Source organism: Anser anser (genome assembly GCF_964211835.1).
Source record: "Anser anser genome assembly, chromosome: 4".
Lineage (NCBI taxonomy): Eukaryota > Metazoa > Chordata > Aves > Anseriformes > Anatidae > Anser > Anser anser.
In genome coordinates this window covers 9,235,277-9,254,894 of record NC_139724.1, presented here as the reverse complement: position 1 = coordinate 9,254,894, position 19,618 = coordinate 9,235,277, and the positions used below count along the sequence as shown (strand labels likewise).

The following is a 19,618-nucleotide window of genomic DNA, read 5'->3' as shown; positions in this document are numbered from 1 at the left end:
CTCAGCACTGATGGCTACTGCTTCACCATAATAGAAGAAGATGAGTCCGGTGGACATTTAGTCACCAAGGGATGTCTAGGATTAGAGGGCTCGGACTTCCAGTGTCGGGTAAGAAAGCTTCAATTGCCTAGGTATTGCTTGGCTTTTTGATGGCTTTCAGTTGAAGTGCAGTCAACAGACATTACTATGGCTGTGCTTTACACTTCCGTTAATTTGGCAGAAATTTGCTCCGCATCAATTGCTGAGGGGATTGCATTTACATCCCAGAATGGTTTATGGTGGTGGCATTATAGCTGCTCTTTACAATAACTTAAGTTTTTGTTTTTATCACTGCTGTTTTGAGCAATACCATTGCTCAGAGGAAGTTTGAATTTAGAGAAATGCAGTCTAATTCTTCAAGTCTCCGTGGTAAGGTTAGTCAGGATATTATTTATGGACCACAGCAACCTTTATGTCTTACATGCAGTTCCGGTTGTCTTTGGGATTTCTGATGCTGGAAATTCACTTTAAGTCCACGATGCCCTGTTTGAGAGCAAGTCTTGCAGGGGGACTGGAAAGGGGTACAGGCAGTGGAACAAGGTGGATCTGAAGTGTTTAACTTTCCCAAAGTTGACCTTAAATGGTTTGACATGAGTACAGGAACAATCTAGCCACAGCTGAATCATGGTCAGTGAAAGGTGTTTTGCCCAGCTTCCCATGAGAGCAGAAGCGGCACATAAATGAGTCCACACAGCAGTTCAGCAATTCCTGTGTTACTCTAGCTAAACTATTTTTACAATATACTAAGTTATTTTTATAATATAATTCAAACCGATGCACATAGGAGACTTTCAGATTTCTGTCTTGCACCATTAGTCGCAACAGATCCCTTTTGCAGCACTAGGGCACCAACAGAAACATGTAAGGGGTGAATTTATCTCTTAATTATTTTAATGAAGTCTTTTTAGTTCCACTTGGTGGCACGTATCCTTATGCCACACAGCCTAGAAAGCTGTAATACTCTGCAAACCAGCTACCAAGCACATCTTTCTCTCCAGTGCCAGAATGATGGTGTCTATTTACAACACAGGTAATTACATGGCATTCTATGAAACTGTGTATTTCAGGACACCCCTATTCCTCACCAAAGAAGATCTATTGAATGTTGCACAGGCCAAGATTACTGTAACAAACATCTTCACCCAACTCTGCCACCGCTGAAAAATCGAGGTAAGGGGAAAGTACAACCAGTCCCCAAATGATCTTTTCCTGCTGCTGTCTTAGGAAGAAACAAAGCCAAAACCAAAGCACCCCCCTCCATGTGCACGTGATTAGGGAGATGAACCTCATTAAAAATTGTAGCTGAATTTCTTGAGGTGGAGAGCAGTGCCTTGACCTGTAATTTCTGATTCTTGCTATTACTCATGTTGCACACACGCAATGAGCACCACATGCATTAGGGTCACACAATATTGTCATAGACCCGCTGACTGTCAGTGGTCATCCCGAAAACAGGTTACTTGTGGCAGAGGATGGCTCTTGCTCTGTATGTTTTTAGCCTGATAACAAAATTGATTCCTGAATCCTCTATCTGTTCATAACTTCACACACATCTGGGATGAGATCTCTAGGAGTTAATCAGACATTTCAAGGTAACTGAAGTCCATTAAGCTTTTCTTATTTAAAGGATCTGATAACCCAACATGAGGACAATACGTAGTCACTAAAGTGGAATTTCTGCTTGAAAAAAATGTAGCTTAAAACAAAACAAAGTGAGAAGTCATGCAAAGACTTTTTTTTTTTAATTTGTTATTAAGAACAAATGGAAGTATGCGAACTTCAAATAGATTCTGGGGCAAGCCTAAGGTTGTAGTTTTTTTGTTTGGTTGTTTTTTTTTTTCTTGTTGTTCTGTTTAAACATTACTTTCTAAATGTTGGTAAAACTGCTTTGGGTGGATGTTGCATGATCCATTTTACAAAATATTCTTTGGTAAGTGTAACATTCCTTCATGATAAATTCTTGGCATTGGCAAAAATGGCCAAGCTTTTTGTTGGTCAGCATTGAGTTTAGTCTGGAGATTCAGTTCAAGGTTGCAGGAGAATTTGTAATCATAGCATTCTGAGTTGGAAATCCAAATTGGTGTGCAGATGCATTCTTAATTATGCAAGCAGCAAATACTTGCACAAATTCATGCTCAGAGGAAGCCTTCTCTTATATAAGCTGTTCCCTTCATGCCTATGAAATTCTGCACAGATGGGCTGCAGAATAAGGCCTGTGGAGGGTAGTATGTAAATATTTCACTCTTTACTAGCAAGCCATTAAGTCAGTGAAACCTCATAAAATTTTGACTTCGAACGTAAGAGTTATGTACTATATATATATATTTATTATTTTTTTTTTCATTTAAAAAATACCTTTGGACTGAGAGAGAAGCTCCGCAAGGAAGTTGGTATTTGTTCACACTTACTTAGTGTATCAATAAATATCATTTCAGTTTGGAAGACAATTTCTTCTTGTTTCTGACTGAGTTGTTTCTGTGTTGAATTACTTAAAAATACTGAACCAGTGCCTAACGCTAGACATCTGCCTTATTAAGATTTTAGATATTTGGCTATACCACTTGCTGCTTATACAGAAAACAGTAAAACAACCTTTTGCTAGTGGCAGAAGTTGTTTGGATCAGAATTGGCTTCGCTTTGTGTGTATATGGGGTAAATAAAGCATTGTTTGAGCTCAGTGGTGGCAGACCCATTAAATAGCAGAGGGAATATTTGTTGAAGGAATAATTTCATAGAGTTGGAACAGGATTCTAGCTGCTTTATATTGCATATTGTCTGCTTTATCACGACAAAGAAAAGGCAATGTGTTCACTCAACATACTCTGAAGATTTTTGTTTGAGGTAAGCTGTGCACTACTGGTTTGCTGATAGTATGTCGTGGAAATATATTTCAGAAATTGCTTCGTTAGATGTGGCTGAACAGGGCTGAAGACAGCAGCTTTATTAAAGCCTTAATCAAGTATGTCATTCTTAGTGTCAGACTTGTTTTAATTTGCCATTGCTCAATTCTAGTTTTAAAGCTCGGAGAAAAGTCATAGCTGGAATTGCAGGATGCTCAGTGCAGCCATGTACAAATACTGTGTGCCCACTGTTGCCAGTGTTCAGTACTATGACTGTGATCATTGTGTCCTCTGAAAACATTTAGATTTGTCTATAATTGAGTGAGAGTTGTTAGACCTGTCCATCAAATTTAACATAGGCTAGAAGTACAAGAAAGAGAAGATTAACCTAAAAACAAGCTTCTAGGAACAACCTCCTGACCTCCAGGATTCCGTGAAAAATATGTATGTTACTCAGCATTTAAAAAACAAACAGAAATTTGGCTTCTGAACTTACATCCAAGGTCATATCTCATGGGAAACACAGCCTAGGGAGATCGTCCAGCTGCAGGTCAGAGGTTGTTGAACTGCAAATTAACCCGCACACCAAGGTAACATCTACAAAGGCAAGCAGCTTATGTCCTGAAAGTGTTTTTCCAGACCTGGCATGTGCTGAAAGGCAGTTTTATCCTCTCCCCATGAAAAGAAAGGAGGACTGTGCGCATGAGGGTGGGAACTGGAAGAGTTAACACTGGTCAAAGTAAGGTTTTCTTATGCAAGACAGAAGAAGGTAACAACAGCTGACTTTATGTCTGAGCCCATCTCAGTACAGAACTAGCAGGATAAAATACCCCAGAGATAACATGAAATCCTCGTCCCAGCTGTGTGTGTGTGTTGTTAAGGAAATGAGAATCATAGCTGGGTTTGATATAACACCTCTGCTTTAAACAATAAAAGATATTCCTGGAAATCCCAGCAAAAGTGCAGGCTGAGACCAGTCGAAAGGAGAAATATATCTTTACTGATTTAGAGCCTATATAAGTAGAAGTGGTGGTGCCACCGTGTCTGGCTCCCTGCCTGTAGAGCCAGTGATGAATGGGCAAGGGAACGATTGGAGGAACAACGGGGTTTGATGTGTGCATACAGTCTCCACGCCTCAGATTTCACTGCAGTTTTTACTCGGATAATCTTAACATTGGGAGCTGGGGGGGGACTGGGGAGGGAGGGGAACCTTTGATATGCTGACTTCTCCCTTCAACCTGCTGTGTGGCATCTCAGTGCATGCATCAGCAGTGCCCCGTGGATGGCGAAGTGGGGTGAATGAGAGGTGGAAAGGGGAGAAATCATGGCAAAATGACTGATTGGCAGGCTGTATTACTGAAGATCCTCCTTTTGTCACCACCTCCTCTCCCCTTTTGTGCCAATCACTACTGACACCTGCACACATCCCTGTTTTCTTACAACCTAAAACTGGTACGTAATGCGTGCTGGGCTTTGCTGTTACGTACGAGTGGTAGGTACATGAGGAAGCTTCCTGAACGTACTGATTTTTTGTTTTGTGCTCCCCTCGCCACGCTCCTGGTCATAGCTCACTGCTGCCTCCTTGGAAGCTGCTGCTTATTCTCATAACCACACTTCTTGCAATGTTGCAGTTGCCAAGGAACATACAAATAAAAAGCACAGCATCAGACTTCTTAAAGAGCAGAGCATGTCCGTCACCCACTCCCTGGTACCCATCCCAGTGGTGAAGTGGACTCATGGCTGAGCCGCTCCGTCCCTCTGCCTGGAGGTGATCCCAGGTGCCTAAAACAGTGCAGAGGAAGGGGTATTTGTCCTGCTGCTCCCTGGGGAGCAGCGTGATCTGGAGGAGAGAGGAGATGGTCTCCAGCAGCACCAACCTGCCCCAGTTCAGCAGTGAGGTGCACAGGGAGCCATCACCTACAGCCACACCGACACCTTCCTTCATGTCTTGCCTGCTTTCCTGGCACTTGCTTCGTACAACTCCATACTGAAAAATTCTGCAGTGTTGGTCTCAAGTTTGTTTAAGAGCTAAACAGCACTTCCAAAATGCCTTCTGGCCTTGGGGAAGATCAAACCACATTTGTTAAGCTGTCAGAATGGGAGAAGCCCATTAGAAACATCGGGCACAGTGTTTGGATCATTTTAAATTATCATAATGTGATTAAGATCTGGCATTTTATCATCCCTCTCCCAAATGTACATACTCAGCCACACACAGGCAGCATGAACTGCACTGGCACATCTCAAGTTCTGGTAGTGCAGTGCTACCACTCCACACAGCTCTGTAAACCCCTGTTTATCCTCTTCTCAGCTGATGGGCTGCAACATCTTGAACTGTTACAAACCACACATTTTAGAGGGAAATACCTGGCAGACCAAGGGTGCTTAGAGCACAAAATAGAGCCTTTAGTCCTCCTCAGCAGCCCTCGCCTTCAGAGGAGAGGGATGGATTTCCCCAGTGGGCTCTCAGTTTCGGTTTGCAGCACGCTCTGAGTGCCAGGCCAGGTAGAAATCTGCCACTGCAGGGGGAATGGTGGGCTCCAGTGTTTTCCTGATAGACATCGTGTCAGCGTCCCCTTTCAAAGGCACTGGCCGTGGCTTGAGTGTTTACATTGTTAATGCTCTGGGAGCAGGTTAAAACACGACCAGTGTGATCAAAAGGTGCGCTGGGAGGTAATCTCTGTTTGTAGCAGGGAGGCAAAGGGAAGAAATAGTTTGGGGGCAAAAACAGAGGGAGAAACTGGATCTTGAAAATAAAAGAGCCTGACAGTAAACTAAGAGTCCCTTAGGAATCTCCTTGTCTCATTACCCTTGTAAATCAGAAATGCAATAGCGCTATTCCAGGATAAGTAGATGAGGATAGGTTTCTTGCATTTTACGTTGTGTTTGGCATTAGCATGGAAGATGCAAGAAGCCATGGTGTAGCTGGAATCGCTTCAGGAAACTTATACCTCATTTGCAATATTCCAGATAGCAACTTTGGGAGAGTGGTGTGTGTGTGTGTACATGCTAAAATGTAATTTTGAGACTTCAGAGGCTTTGAAGTAAAGTAGCGCTAGATATCTTTGTTCTTCAGCAGGGGTGCATGGATGAAGGTCTGATGCGTTTACCTGAGTACAGAATACAAATTTAGGGATTAATGGTACACTTTAAAACACAGTAATAGTCTTCCATGCAAAGATTGACTGAAACATCTTAGTAGATTTTGTGCAGTGACGTTTCCTCAAATTATTTTACATGGTTCAGCTTTAAAGTGTTTTACAGAGTAACTGCTGCAAGGGTAGTTTTGCCCCCAGTATAAGACTTGCTGGCATACAGAGCTGCTGTGGAATGAATGGGGGAAAAATTACCGCTTAAGTGTTTAAAATGGGATCAGAGAGATGGATTATTCTGCGGTGATGGAAACTCATCTTCAAGGCCTCTAGTAACTTGCATTCTCAGGGGGTGGATGGTCTGTTCTGTTTCCTTGCTAGGATAAAGGCGATTATTCATTTGTTATATTAACTGTTTGATAGGACACTAGTTAATAAGAGTGATTTAAGATAGAGGCAGTAATTTTTGCATGTCCTTGCTGATCACGTGGGTTAAGATACAGAGCGAGACGTCCTGGTTTGCTTTCCGTAATTGATTTTTCATCCGGAGCCAAACAGGGCACTGCAAATGCAAATGCATGCTTTGCTGGAGTGAGGCCTGCACCATCACATAGGCTCCTGAGGGTGCCGCTTCTGCCCTGTTCAGTGAGGGGAAGTGCACACAAAACCCCAATGAAATCCAAGGGCGTCTTGCACAGTGCTGTAGTAGCATCATAGAATTACAGAATCACAAAATGGTTTGGGTTGGAAAAGACCTTAATGATCATGTAGCACCAACCCCCCCTGCCATGGGCCTCCCACCAGACCACGTTGCCCAAAGCCCCATCCAACTTGACCTTGAACACTTCTAGGGATTGGGTATCCACAACTTCGACAATCTTGTGCTCGGTGTGTGTGTCTTTTGATACTGACTTTGCATCCAAATTTTCCCACTCCTTTCCCTCTGCTGTTCTGCTTTCAACCACAGACTTTGCTGAAGGAAACATTCACCACAAGGCTCTGCTGATATCGGTGACTGTCTGCAGTATACTTCTGGTGCTTATCATCATATTCTGCTACTTCAGGTAAATAATCAATACTTTACCAGCTAGTTAGCATTCTTCCCAACTTTTATCTTTTTATAGACTCAGGAATTTGGAAACTTTTAGATGGACCTTAGGAAAAAAATGAAAGCTGTAATTTTTTGATGAGGAAAAAATGTGTTCACAGTTGTCACAGGAATACCTGTGTGATATATTTCATATATAATCCTTCACTCAACATCCTTAAAAGCCTTTCAGGTTGAAGCACAACCTTTACTGAAGGTGAGAAAGCCACAGGACAAAGTTTGTACAGGACAAATAAAACTAGCGCTTCTCAATATGTTTATGTGTTGAGGAACTGGTCATAAAAAGAGGGGGGTACAGGAATGTAAGTATGTCTAGAATGTTACCATAATCTACACACATTATGTTTAAATAATTCCTTGAAATTTTTAAATACTCATGGATCCCATGACCTTATCTGCTTTTGTTTCTAAAAGCCCCACTGCAGGCAATATGATAAAATTGGATATTTACTTGGTCTATGTATTAAACTTATTTAAGTTTCTGAAAGAAAAGCACCTGGTTGCTTGGAAACTCGTAGTAGATTGCACAGTTTTTGAGTTTTATACTTAGAATTTTGATGATGAAAACAGTTTGCTAGAAATAAAACTGGAAATATCACTCAGTGAGTCCAGCATATTCTTTAGGGAAGCTGAGGAAGCCAAGTGCCTACAAATGAAGCAAACGTGGAGAATAATTCACATTACTCATTGTCCCCGTGTTCGTTGTATTCAAAGCTAATTTCAGTGTCCTACAAAATGGCAGGTACAAACGGCAAGAGGCGAGGCCTCGCTACAGCATTGGGCTGGAGCAGGATGAGACTTACATTCCCCCTGGAGAGTCCCTGAAGGATTTGATTGAGCAGTCTCAGAGCTCAGGCAGTGGCTCCGGGCTCCCTCTCCTGGTAAGGAAGCAATATTATTTGAATGTCAGTCTCAAAGGCAAAAAGTAGAAGACAAAATGTTGCACAAGAAATGATACTTGTGTCTGAAAGGAGGCAATGTGTCATTGGTTATTGTTTCTTTTTTGTTATTTTATTTATTTTCTCCCAGAATTGACAATGATTTAATCTTTAGAATGAAGATATTTTTTTTTCTATGTAGACTAAGCCAAAAAGTTTTTGTTTTATTTTTCTTCCCCTAAATTCAGCTCAATTCTTAATTTAGATACCATAGGGAAAATAGAGACCAATAAAGCCCACAAAATTTATCAGGATTTATCCCAGTGCAAAGGACAGCGTCTGGCCTGCAGTCTTATTTTCTCGCTTTTTATGTGCAACACACAATAGTATTTCCAACACTGACATGTAGGCTTTATGTGAAAGGAACTGCAATTCATCAAACACGGAACCTTTTTATGTGCAGACTTCACTTTGCATTCAGAAGTTAAGAGCAAATTATTTTTCCTTGTACTGAGGTAATCTCAAAGGTTGAAGGCATGGGGATGGAGTGTACTTTATCATTATTTCTGAACTGACTCCAAGATGACTGAACCCCCTGAGCTCACATGCTGAAAAGGCAGTGGTTTTACATTCTGTAGCAAAACAGTTCTGTTCAACACTTTGTCTTCTTGAGGGCCGTCGTTGCTTTTTAGCACTTAAAAAAAAAAGAAAAAAAAAAGACATGAATTAAATTTCATTTTCATTTTTTCATGAATTATATGTATCCCCCCTCCTCCCCCCCCCGCCCCTTTCTACCAAACCTGTTAGTTTGTAGTGAACCTATTCTGCTGATGGTGTCCAGTTTCCAAGTACTATCTATCTGTGGTTATTTTTGCCCTCAGATCTTATTTTTTACACCCTAAAGAGAAAATAAATGGGAAGCTTTGTAATTCCTTGAAATGAGGAAATAGGCTGAGTGGCTGGCTAAAAGTTCAGTTTGCTCTAGCAGGAGTAAGAACTTATAGCCTTCATTTTAGACAAGTGCTAATTTCTTTTGAAATCCAATTTTGTGACAATTAACATAGCTGTTGAAGAAAAAAGCCAAGCTGACAAGTGGACATTGTGAATGATTCTGAGCATGGAAAAGGCATGGTCTTTTTTCTCCTTTGAGCGAAACTCCATTATTTACATTTAGGCTTTAAGAAAGCTCTGTCATACCCCATACCTACATCCCTTTAGCAGCCATGGAAAGGGATGGATCATGCTTATGATGAAGAACCATTTGTAATGAGAGCGTCCAATTTATTTAACTGTGAGGGGCTCTTAATATTTTTATTTTGCTTTTTGCATGCCTTCCACATCAAGGTCTTGGTCTGTGCTTGGTGCTCCTGAGATGGTTGAAGATGGGACCTGTGGTCTTACTAGTGTCCCTAGCTCTCTCCCTCCCTATGAAAGTGTATACATTTTCTCCAGACTTTCCCTTTAAATTGTGATTTTCTGTGGAAGAGAAGAAAAACGAGAGCTATAATGAATCTTGCACATGGTAATAAATGTTTGCTGCATTTCCCAGACAGCTACAACCACTACAGGCTCACTGGAAATGCACGGATTAATACCTCTGGGCCCATGCCTTGAAATAAGTGGATAGAAAGTGCCTGGCAATAATGCTCTAGACTTTATTGTGAAAGAATTTGTTTTCAACTGCTTTATTTCTTATTCAAAGAATGAAACATCCAAATTTATTATTTCAGAAAAGCAAGCTGCAAATTTATTACAAAGTGTTAGGTTATGATAAACAGTAATGTCTTCCTTCTGTGCAGAGCATTTATTCCAATGAGTGCAGATATTACACCAAAACCAAGCATTAACCAAGATTTTATCAATAGTTTGACATTCAGGAAACATTCTTTTTCCTGGGCTGTTTGTACCTCTGACAGAAAAGTTTGCTGCAGGTCAAATGCTGCCAATCAAATTTTAAACAGGGTGAAAAAACATGAAATTTTAAATAAAAAGCTTTGAGCCAACAGGCTGGGGTGCACAATCAAGTCTGTGTGAGCAAGCAGAACCCTACTGCCCAACACAGCAAGATGTTTATGCAAAACTAATGCTCCAGTGAATCCACATGTAAAATCAAGGAAGGAAATTAGATGCTGCGAAAGTAAAGGAGAGAGAATTTTTTCAGTGGTGTGTATGAAGAGTTTGCAGATTTACAGAGTTCGGTCCCTACCTTTTCATGTATTTTTTTTATAATTCCTCTTCCAATGAATTTTTCTTTTCAGTAGACTGCACCCCAGTCTTAGGAATAAACTTCTCTGTTCAAAATATTGAAGTTACAAAAGATTCACTTGTCTAAATCTTCATCTGCATTAGCTGGAGACATTTAGCTGAAGATCAGAAAAATGGAATGCAGAAAGTAAAATAGTTGGTACTTGGGTTGATTCCAGTCAAGGAGAGAAAACATAGGGACATGTAATTTTACCTGACCTGTCATGAAACTCCAGCAACAAAATAAAATTTAGAAATAAATTAAAAAACAAAAACACAACACTAAATAATTTGCATGAACACATCATTCAGCATACTTGTAGAATCAGTTCATCTAACAATTTTGGTTAACCAATTTGTTCTAAAAATCAAATCAGATTCAAGAAAGGGCTAAATTCCTTAAAATAATATAAATAGGTCACAGTAAATCGTTTGACCAGTTCTAGCAAGAGAAAACCAGGTTAAGGCCTTCACATAGTATTCTGCCGCCTGAAAACCCATAACAGAAATGTGTTTTTCATTTTCTTAATGTAATTTAATGAGAAACTTTTCATCATTAAGTATTGTAATTTCATGTACTTTATAATGCCATTACATATATTTGCACAAATTAAGTTATTTGATATAACTGCATTATTGTTCAGGATGCATTTTTAACATGGGCAGAATAGAAAGCAACAATGCTAAAATAACATTACACAATGCTAAAGCAAAATTCCAGTGTAATATAACTATTGTTCGATCACTATATGAGAATATAAAAGAGAATAAATCAACTTAAAAAATTCAGGCTGATCTCTGTTCTTGGCTTTCAATGATGTTAATCAAAAATAATGGCACTGCAGCCACCATCTTGGAAGACTAATAATACGTAGCAGGGCTGAAAAAATGGGATTCTGTTTAAATTGAAACAGAAGAAAGATGGAACTTTTGAAATAGCTTTGCATAAATGCCATTGCATATTTTTCTTCTTTAAAATGTCTAATGTGAAAACCAGTAATTTATTTACAAAACAAATGGTAATAGACCTTACCTAATAGCTTCTGAATTTGGCTTTGGACGTGCATTCATACTGCAGGGTGATTGTGGCAGTCCTGCTCTGCACTACCAAACTGATAGTCTCACTGGTCCTCCCAGGCATAATGAAGGAAGTAAATTATTTTTAAATCAGGATTTGATCGTTCTTGTCATCCAGGGTTGCAAAAATATTTGGGGTTATATTAAATGAGTATGATTTCATAGGGATTCAGACAGTGCAGACTTGGTGCAATAAGCCACTCAAGAGTTGTTTATGGCTGATTTTACCAATAGCATGGGCCAGATGAGAAACCCTAGGGAAAAGAAAAAAAAGAAAAAGAAAAAGAAAAAGAAAAAGAAAAAGAAAAAGAAAAAGAAAAAGAAAAAGAAAAAGAAAAAGAAAAAGAAAAAGAAAAAGAAAAAGAAAAAGAAAAAGAAAAAGAAAAAGAAAAAAAAAATTGCACCAGAGTCTATAACATTATTTTCTTTCAACATTCTGTAAAATCCTACCAATCCGAAAAATCTTAGTTGTGGAGGGAAACATCTTAATGTCCTATTATACTAGGGTGAGGCTGAGTCAACCATGAACACCCGTGGGTTGTGTTGCAGCATCTACCTTAGATTTTCGTCTGTGAACTTTTAGAAATATGTGCTCTTAAGAAATGCTGCAATCCTATTTTAATCTCCGTTTGTCCAAGGTGTTTTGTAGTCTTAAATGTTCGCTAAGTATAGATTCAGCCCACCTGCTACATGTAGTCTGCATTCTTACGAAAGGTACCTCTGCAATGCTGCTGAATTCTGCTAGAGCTGCACAAATGCTTTGATTTTAGTGTCAGTTCATAGTACAGCCACATGAAAAAAAAATGATACAAACACTAGAAAGTGCATATTTAAAGCTGCACTTCCATATCTTTGGGAATATCAATTCTTACTTTATATTCCTATGGAATTATTATATTTATTAAAATGAATGTAGGCATGTGGATCCTAACTGTGTAAGCAATGGCTGTGGTTCCTAATACCAAGTGAATATTTTGAAATTATTAGGCATGGGGTTTTCAAGAAAGGTGATAGGAAGATGCTCACAGTAGTTTTGGTGCTGCTCTGGAAGATGGGAGTTTTGGAACTGCTCTGGGCTCTTCTTGAGTCCCAGCCTTGAGTCTTAAAGGTGTTGAGTATGTAAGCCTTTGGAATTAGGATGGAATTCTTCACAGGGACAGGAATGACCACAATAGTGCTGTACCTTGGAGCAAAATGTGGAGCATCTGTATGGCAAAGCTTTTGCTGAAATCCATTCTTCAGTGGCTGAGTACTCCCAGTCCCATTAGGCTTGCTGTGCAGAGAGGATACAAAGAAGGACGGAGATAAATGCAAAAAATATCTGCAGAGTGAATTCTCACTGTGTGTCTTGGCATTTTACAGGTTCAAAGAACCATAGCAAAACAGATTCAGATGGTGAAACAGATTGGGAAAGGTCGCTATGGGGAAGTCTGGATGGGAAAGTGGCGTGGTGAAAAGGTAGCTGTCAAAGTGTTTTTTACCACGGAGGAGGCCAGCTGGTTCAGAGAAACAGAAATCTACCAAACTGTCCTGATGAGGCATGAAAATATTCTTGGTGAGTGAAATATTAAAGATCATTATTAGATAGTGCCAGCTTTCTTAAGTTTAATAACTTTGTATTTGTTGTTGTCTTACACGCTTTCTTATGTGCTTTGTTACCTGCTGTGCTCTGCAGTTAGTCTCCCTGTACTTTTGGAAAGGAAAATGTTTGAAAGATTCCTGTGCAGGTAAAAAAATAATGGGGATGGGAGATACTGCTCCAAAAATCACACATCTGGCTCTGCTACCTGTATCTGAGTATACAGGCTTTCTGAAAATATGTTAAAGGCTAAAGGTGAGGCATAGTTACATGTAAGTAACATAAAAGAAGTTAAATGAATTGTTAAAATAAAAGTGTTGAAGTGGCTGAGAGTTCTGGCTCCTGGGTAGTCAAAAATCACCTTGAGAAATGTTAATTTGCAATTTTTTTTTTTTTCAGGATTCATTGCTGCAGACATTAAAGGTACAGGCTCTTGGACCCAACTGTACCTCATCACTGATTATCATGAGAATGGCTCCCTTTATGATTATCTAAAATCTACCACCTTGGACACAAAAGCCATGCTAAAACTGGCTTATTCCTCCGTTAGTGGCTTGTGCCACCTGCATACGGAGATCTTCAGTACGCAAGGCAAACCAGCTATTGCCCACCGTGACCTAAAAAGTAAGAATATCTTGGTGAAAAAGAACGGAACCTGCTGTATAGCAGATTTGGGACTGGCTGTTAAATTTATTAGGTGAGTAGAGCTAAGCAGGGTGATGGAAAGTTGGTTAATCAGCCTCACGCTGGTTGTGTTGTTCTGTGTGTGAGTGTGCACGTTTGAGCAAGCACCCAAAGCATGCCTACATTGCCTTCACACTGTGCTCACCCATACATAAGATGGGGCTACCTATGTAGATGTTGCATAAACACAGAATGCAGATGTAGAAATAGTCACTTTCTAATTATTGAGCGCATTGTTTGCATCTGTGCATATGGTTAGTTTTCATCACTGAATGCTCAATATCAACCTGAATATTAGTATTACCCCGTGCTAAAAGGATGTAGCACAAACAGGTTGAATTGACATCAATAAACTTGTCACTGAAGCTTTCAGCTTGTCTGATTTCTAAATAATTCACTCACAACTTATAGGGAATAATACTAATCATTTGCACATGTTACTAATTGGGATTTATTGAAAAGCTCCCCATTTGGGCTGTGTTTTGTTTCATTTCCGACAAATCAAATTGCTGAGGTACAGATTTGATTTTTGAAATGGCTTTTAAATTTGATTTAAAAAAAAATGGTTATGTGTCTAAATAACTTAGAAGGACCATACAAGTAGGACTTACTCACTCCTGGGATTCATAAAGAAGTCGTTGTGATCTGACAGCTGGTTGCTCTGTTCAGGAGCTTGAGCTCTCAGCACTGGTCCTGGTGGAGATGTGTGTTACAAATTCTCTGATTTTTCTGAGCACAGAAATGTGGCCATAGGCTGAAGGTTTCCATTTCAGAGGTCAGCTTTGAAAGTGTGGGTTCCCTTAAGTATATGTGTATAAAAAAAGCCGTACAAATCTTGAACTGAAATTATTCAGAGTGTAAGTAGAGTTTTACGTGCTCTTCTCACTAGTGACTTATCTACCAGGTTTCTTGAGACCTCTCATTTATGAAGCTGACCTTTCTTTAGGAGATGAGAAAGGAACAATTTTACTTTGGGGAGCAGGGGCCTAGAAAACAACAAGTTGGAAATACACCATTTGCTGTAAAAGTTTCAGGGAAGAAATTCACCCTTTGCAGGCGTACTTTGCCTAAGAAATGCAGAGTAGCACCCTGTTTAGGTATGAACTGAAAAGTAGGAATGACCAGTGTCATTATTACAGTGTCTCTGTAAAAGAAGTTGAAATATATATTTCTCATTATCTGAATGGAATTTACTTTGCATAGCATGTTTTCATACAGAATTCTTGCTTAAAGAGCATTTCACAGGCAATGATCAGAAACAGAAAAGAAGTAGGTGAAAGGGATGTGCTATACTGAAAATAACAAATTTAGTAAAGTTCTTTGCATTTATCATTTTATTCAAAATATTGCAAGGCAGTGCAGGTCACTAGATTTATGTAAAGTTTTTTGACGTATACACAAATGCCAACAGCACGTGTACGATTTAATGTAGCTGACTGGATGTACCTCACACTTGGCTTTTTTTATCATTTTCATACTTGTAGGTGAAGAAAATTATGGCAGTCACGTGATTATTCTCTTGAGATTTTGTGATATTTGTCACGTTTAAAAGATTTCAGTTTTGAAGTTAGGGAAAGGGAAATAAACCTTTCTAAACAAAACGCAATGTATGCCATATATCAAACTTTTACAAACATTACAATTGGTACAGTTGAATCTGAGGTAATAATAAAAAATATCCAACAACACATTAAGTGTACGTTTACTTCCATACTATCTAACATACTAACATATGTCAGATACACGTTTACTCCGCTGGTCAGTGTGTGAGATATGACACCTTCGGTTATTTTTTTTTTACGCAATCCCATCTGTGTGTTTGTACTTCTTGATGTGTAAAGGCTGGGAAAGATCAAACATAATGCACACATGAAACATAGTTAGCCTCATCTTCCTTGCAAATCTGATTTGCGTTAGCTAAACGATACTGCCTGGGCTATTTAGTGTCCTCCATTAATTGCTAAGACTGAAGCATTACGTGGTGGAGTATGTTAAGAAAATAGCATTTAATGAAGATTTGATTGTTATCACCAGCATTAGAGTTCAGTCTAATGCTAATGAAATCTCACAAATGTTACAGCATCCCTGTTGAGTTTTATCTCTATCGTGGTTCTGCATTTGGATGCTTAATACAGCCTCAGGCAAGTCAGCCTTTTAGGAAGGGTCGAGTTCGCACTAGGAGGCTTTCTTTGTAAGAATTGTTCCATTAAGATTATACACTACTTTTGACCTTGTTTGAGAGTGAATGTGGTTTGAATTTACTACTTCTCCCATCTAAATTGCTTTCTTTTCAAGCCACTTTATTGCATGTTTGATGCCTTTTTTTTTTCTTCTTTTTATTTTAGTGATACAAACGAGGTAGACATACCTCCAAACACCCGTGTAGGAACAAAACGCTATATGCCTCCTGAGGTGCTGGATGAAAGCTTGAATAGAAATCACTTTCAGTCGTACATCATGGCTGATATGTACAGTTTTGGACTCATCCTTTGGGAGGTAGCCAGGAGATGTGTGTCAGGAGGTAAACAGCAAAAATACCTTTTTAATAGCTGGGAGGCCACTTTTCACTGTGTCACTGAAACCCACAATTTGTTCATAAGCCCAAATCTTTCATTACATCCTTTTCTCTGGGTCATTATTTTTGCTATAATAAACATACGTGGATAATCCATGCAGGTAACTCGTAATTTCTCTTTTCTCATTGAAACTTACTTTAAAGCATCAGTCAGTGCTATTTCAACAGCAGAGATGTATAGTGTATTTTAATGGCTTGTTTGAAGGCAGCAGATGCCTGCACTGCAGAAGGAATTTGGAACTTATTTTGGTGTGTGGTTTTTTTTTTGTTTTTTTTTTTTTACGTTTTTGCTGGACTGGGAGCATTCAGCTATTTTAGCAGAAAGAACAAAATAATTTCTTCTTTTTGTTAGAGTTAAATATAAGAAGACAAACAAGTTGGGGGTATGCAGTGACACTGTTTAAATAAATAATTATTTACAAAACCAAGTAGAAAGAAGCAGGTACCAGTCATGTGTCTCATTTCTTTCTGGTACCAGGCATTCAAGTGCGGGGAGAGCAATGATAAAGCGATGCAGCCAGCTGCAGGGCTGGGGCAAAGATCTGTTCTTATCTGCATAGGCTGTGTGCGCTTTCTTGCACATATCGCTCAGCGCAGCACAAAAATGATGGTTGTTATTACCTCTATTTTGCCACTGAGGAAAGTTAAATGCAGAGGAATGACCTGGCAGCAGTTACATACCAGATTGGTGGCAAGCAAAGAGAAGAGCATGTCTCTCGGGTTTGTGCTACCTTCACCAGGCTTTATTGATTTTTAAAGCCTGCAGTACTGTGCTGAATGCTTGCTCTGGGCTTACCCTAGAGGAGCTGAATTTCACTGGTGAGCAAAGTGATCCCTGTGTTTACACATTGGTAACGTATATTGCAGTGATGCTGTGTAAATTCTGTAATGCCATCGTCATCATTACTGTGCAGAAAGAACGCCTTGCCATTTTCTGAAAAGGCAGATAGTTAATATATACCAGGCCCACTGATATGAGGGAAACCTAACTCAGGGTTTACTATCTTCCTAATTACTCTGATATGGGCCCATTGCTAAAAAAAAATGTTCTTTTTTTATGGTAACTTATTGGAGATTGCTAGACTGGACAGCAGTGACACAAAGAGTCTCACTTGGCAAGTAACTAATGATTACATTGGAGCTTGGCTGTAGTGTAAACTTCCAGGGCAGCAAAGTCCCTTTTGGAAACGCATCTAATCGTTAAACAGTAAGGATATTTTCTCAGCATATTACACCCTATGCTATCTTTGATGTAACTCCAAGAAAATTCATTTCAGGAGAAGGGATGGCTGGAATCAGAGGGAGCAGTAGGTGAATAATGGGTATGCAGGGTGTCTCTGGCTGCGGGGTATGCACGCCCTGCCGCCCTACACTGGACAAGAATGGCAAAGGATCAGAAAATAAGCTTCCTCTCCAGCAAAGCCATGAGCTAGTATGCTCTATGGCTGCTCACTGCAGTATGTTCATGAAACTCAAGTAGTAAAGGCCAAAACTGAATGAGAATTAAAGCAAAGTAGACAAAGCTGGCTGCATGGCAGAGGACAACACTTTATGGTCCACGTGATTAAAAAAAAAAAGAAAAGGGAAGAGGATAGTGGAAAATGTCTTCTGTAAGTGATTTGCATCTGCTTGTTTCTTTCAGGAATAGTTGAAGAATACCAGCTTCCATACCATGACCTTGTGCCCAGCGACCCCTCCTATGAGGACATGCGGGAGATAGTGTGCATCAAGAGACTGCGCCCTTCATTTCCCAACAGATGGAGCAGTGATGAGGTACCATCCCCTTTAAAACACAGCCTGGGCTTTAATACTCAACTTGTTCTGGGCCTGAATTTGTGACAGCTTTAGTCAGAATGAGCGAGATTGACCTAATTGTGTGTCATTTTGAGTGAGGAGGAACTTCAGCACTGATGCAACAGGGCTTGGGAAGGAGACCAATGTTCTCAGCCATCCCCATTGAAACTGCAGGTGTTGAGAGCCCCAGGGGCTGTTGCCTGTGGTATTTGTGAGCAGGTTTTTTTGTTTGCTAACAGTTCACATAATGATAGCAGGCTGTACTTAGACCTTTCTAGTCACTCTGTTTTCGTCTAGCACTCTAGTTTTGCTTTCCGCTCTCAACATTAATAACATTAAATCGGTAGCTAGCCAAAAAATTTGCAAGAGAAATTATTTTATAGTGGAGTGCACTGGGGGTGTACGTGGTATACTGGCAGCAACTTCAGTGTGTGCTGATGTATTGGATGTGATTCCAACCTTGTTTCCTTTTTTTTTTTTTTTAAAGAAACAAATTTCTTCTGTCTAGTTGAAATGAAGTGAGCATACGGCTTTTCTGTGATCACAGGTGTGCAGACTTGGAAACGCGATTTTGCCATGATTTTACATTAACATTAGCACTTGATATTGCAGTTCATTATTAAGGTATTGATATGCAATGAAAGCACTGCATCCAGGCTGCACAGAAGAGCAGCCCTTTCATCTTAGAGAAACAACACTCATGTACCTCTTCACATTGTAGCGTACAGGCCTACAGATGCAGCCTTTCAGAAGAGATGTCGGAATGCCAAAGAATGCTTTCCAAAGTCAAATTTGGATGTGTGAGGGGTGGGAGAGAACCTGATCTCTCACCACTGAGAGTTTGTAATGAAGCAACGTTGTGCTGGAGGAACTGGAGATGAACAGTTGATATACCACAGGCAAGCCTGCCAACTGCAGTAGCAAGGCTATAGAGGGGTCATTAATCATGTTAATTGGTACAGTTTAATGCTCTAAAGTCTTCTACAGTTACAGAAGACAGCTGTCATTTGGGAATAGCAGTGTTTAGATGAACATTCTGCAGGTAAATGAAAGACTGAGGTTACACAAATTGTGGGCGATTTGGGTATGTGAGGGAAAAATAAAACAACCTCCCTGCATGACCAGAGGCTTGTGCAATGACCAGTGTGGGAGGATCTGCCCAAGAACCCATCCTCTCACTCATCACACCCATCAGAGCCTTCAGACAGGGTGGAAACACCAGAGGAAGCGTGGTTGGTATCGATTCCTAGGAAGACTTTTGTGCCGGGGCACAAAGTATGTGTTTGATCTCCTCACCCATGTACTGAGGGTTGAGGAGGCACGTTGAAGTTACTCTTCCTGGTTAATTGGTTAGTGTAACCAGTAATCCCACTTCAGGATTTCTACCAATGAGAGGCAAACGTGTTAGTGCACAAAGGCTAGTGTATGACCAAAATCTGTTTATAAAAATGTGTTTATTCTGGAATAATAATTATTACTATATTATTATAAAATTAGGTTGGTTATGTATTATTTTAATATACTATAAATTTGTATATTATTGTAGGAACAGTAAGTAAAGCTGGTCTGGCACTGCTAGTAAGTATTATCCTTAATGCCTTTCAGGGTCTGCACTGCTTCTGGGCCAGGACCCTTGTGGAAGTGGAGAACAAGGTGGACAGGATGGATAACTTTTCTTTCCCTATCGTAGCAAGGAAGTTTTCAGGCA

The 19,618-nt window shown here is 39.8% G+C and overlaps 1 protein-coding gene across 15 annotated transcripts in view; it reads left to right on the top strand.

The window, feature by feature from the left end:
* Positions 1 to 19,618, top strand: part of BMPR1B (bone morphogenetic protein receptor type 1B) — a 265,345-nt gene that overhangs the window by 241,588 nt on the left and 4,139 nt on the right. For 12 of the 15 annotated variants that reach the window (XM_083834570.1, XM_083834576.1, XM_083834577.1 and 9 more), the window contains 9 exons: positions 6 to 108; positions 1,107 to 1,209; positions 6,939 to 7,035; positions 7,822 to 7,960; positions 12,641 to 12,833; positions 13,257 to 13,554; positions 15,887 to 16,062; positions 17,759 to 17,889; positions 19,516 to 19,563. In XM_083834570.1, the coding sequence (XP_083690696.1) occupies positions 6 to 108; positions 1,107 to 1,209; positions 6,939 to 7,035; positions 7,822 to 7,960; positions 12,641 to 12,833; positions 13,257 to 13,554; positions 15,887 to 16,062; positions 17,759 to 17,889; positions 19,516 to 19,563 (1,288 nt within the window). The remainder of the gene's footprint in view (positions 1 to 5; positions 109 to 1,106; positions 1,210 to 6,938; positions 7,036 to 7,821; positions 7,961 to 12,640; positions 12,834 to 13,256; positions 13,555 to 15,886; positions 16,063 to 17,758; positions 17,890 to 19,515; positions 19,564 to 19,618) is intronic. The other 3 variants (XM_083834574.1, XM_083834573.1, XM_083834575.1) reach the window with 1 other exon arrangement.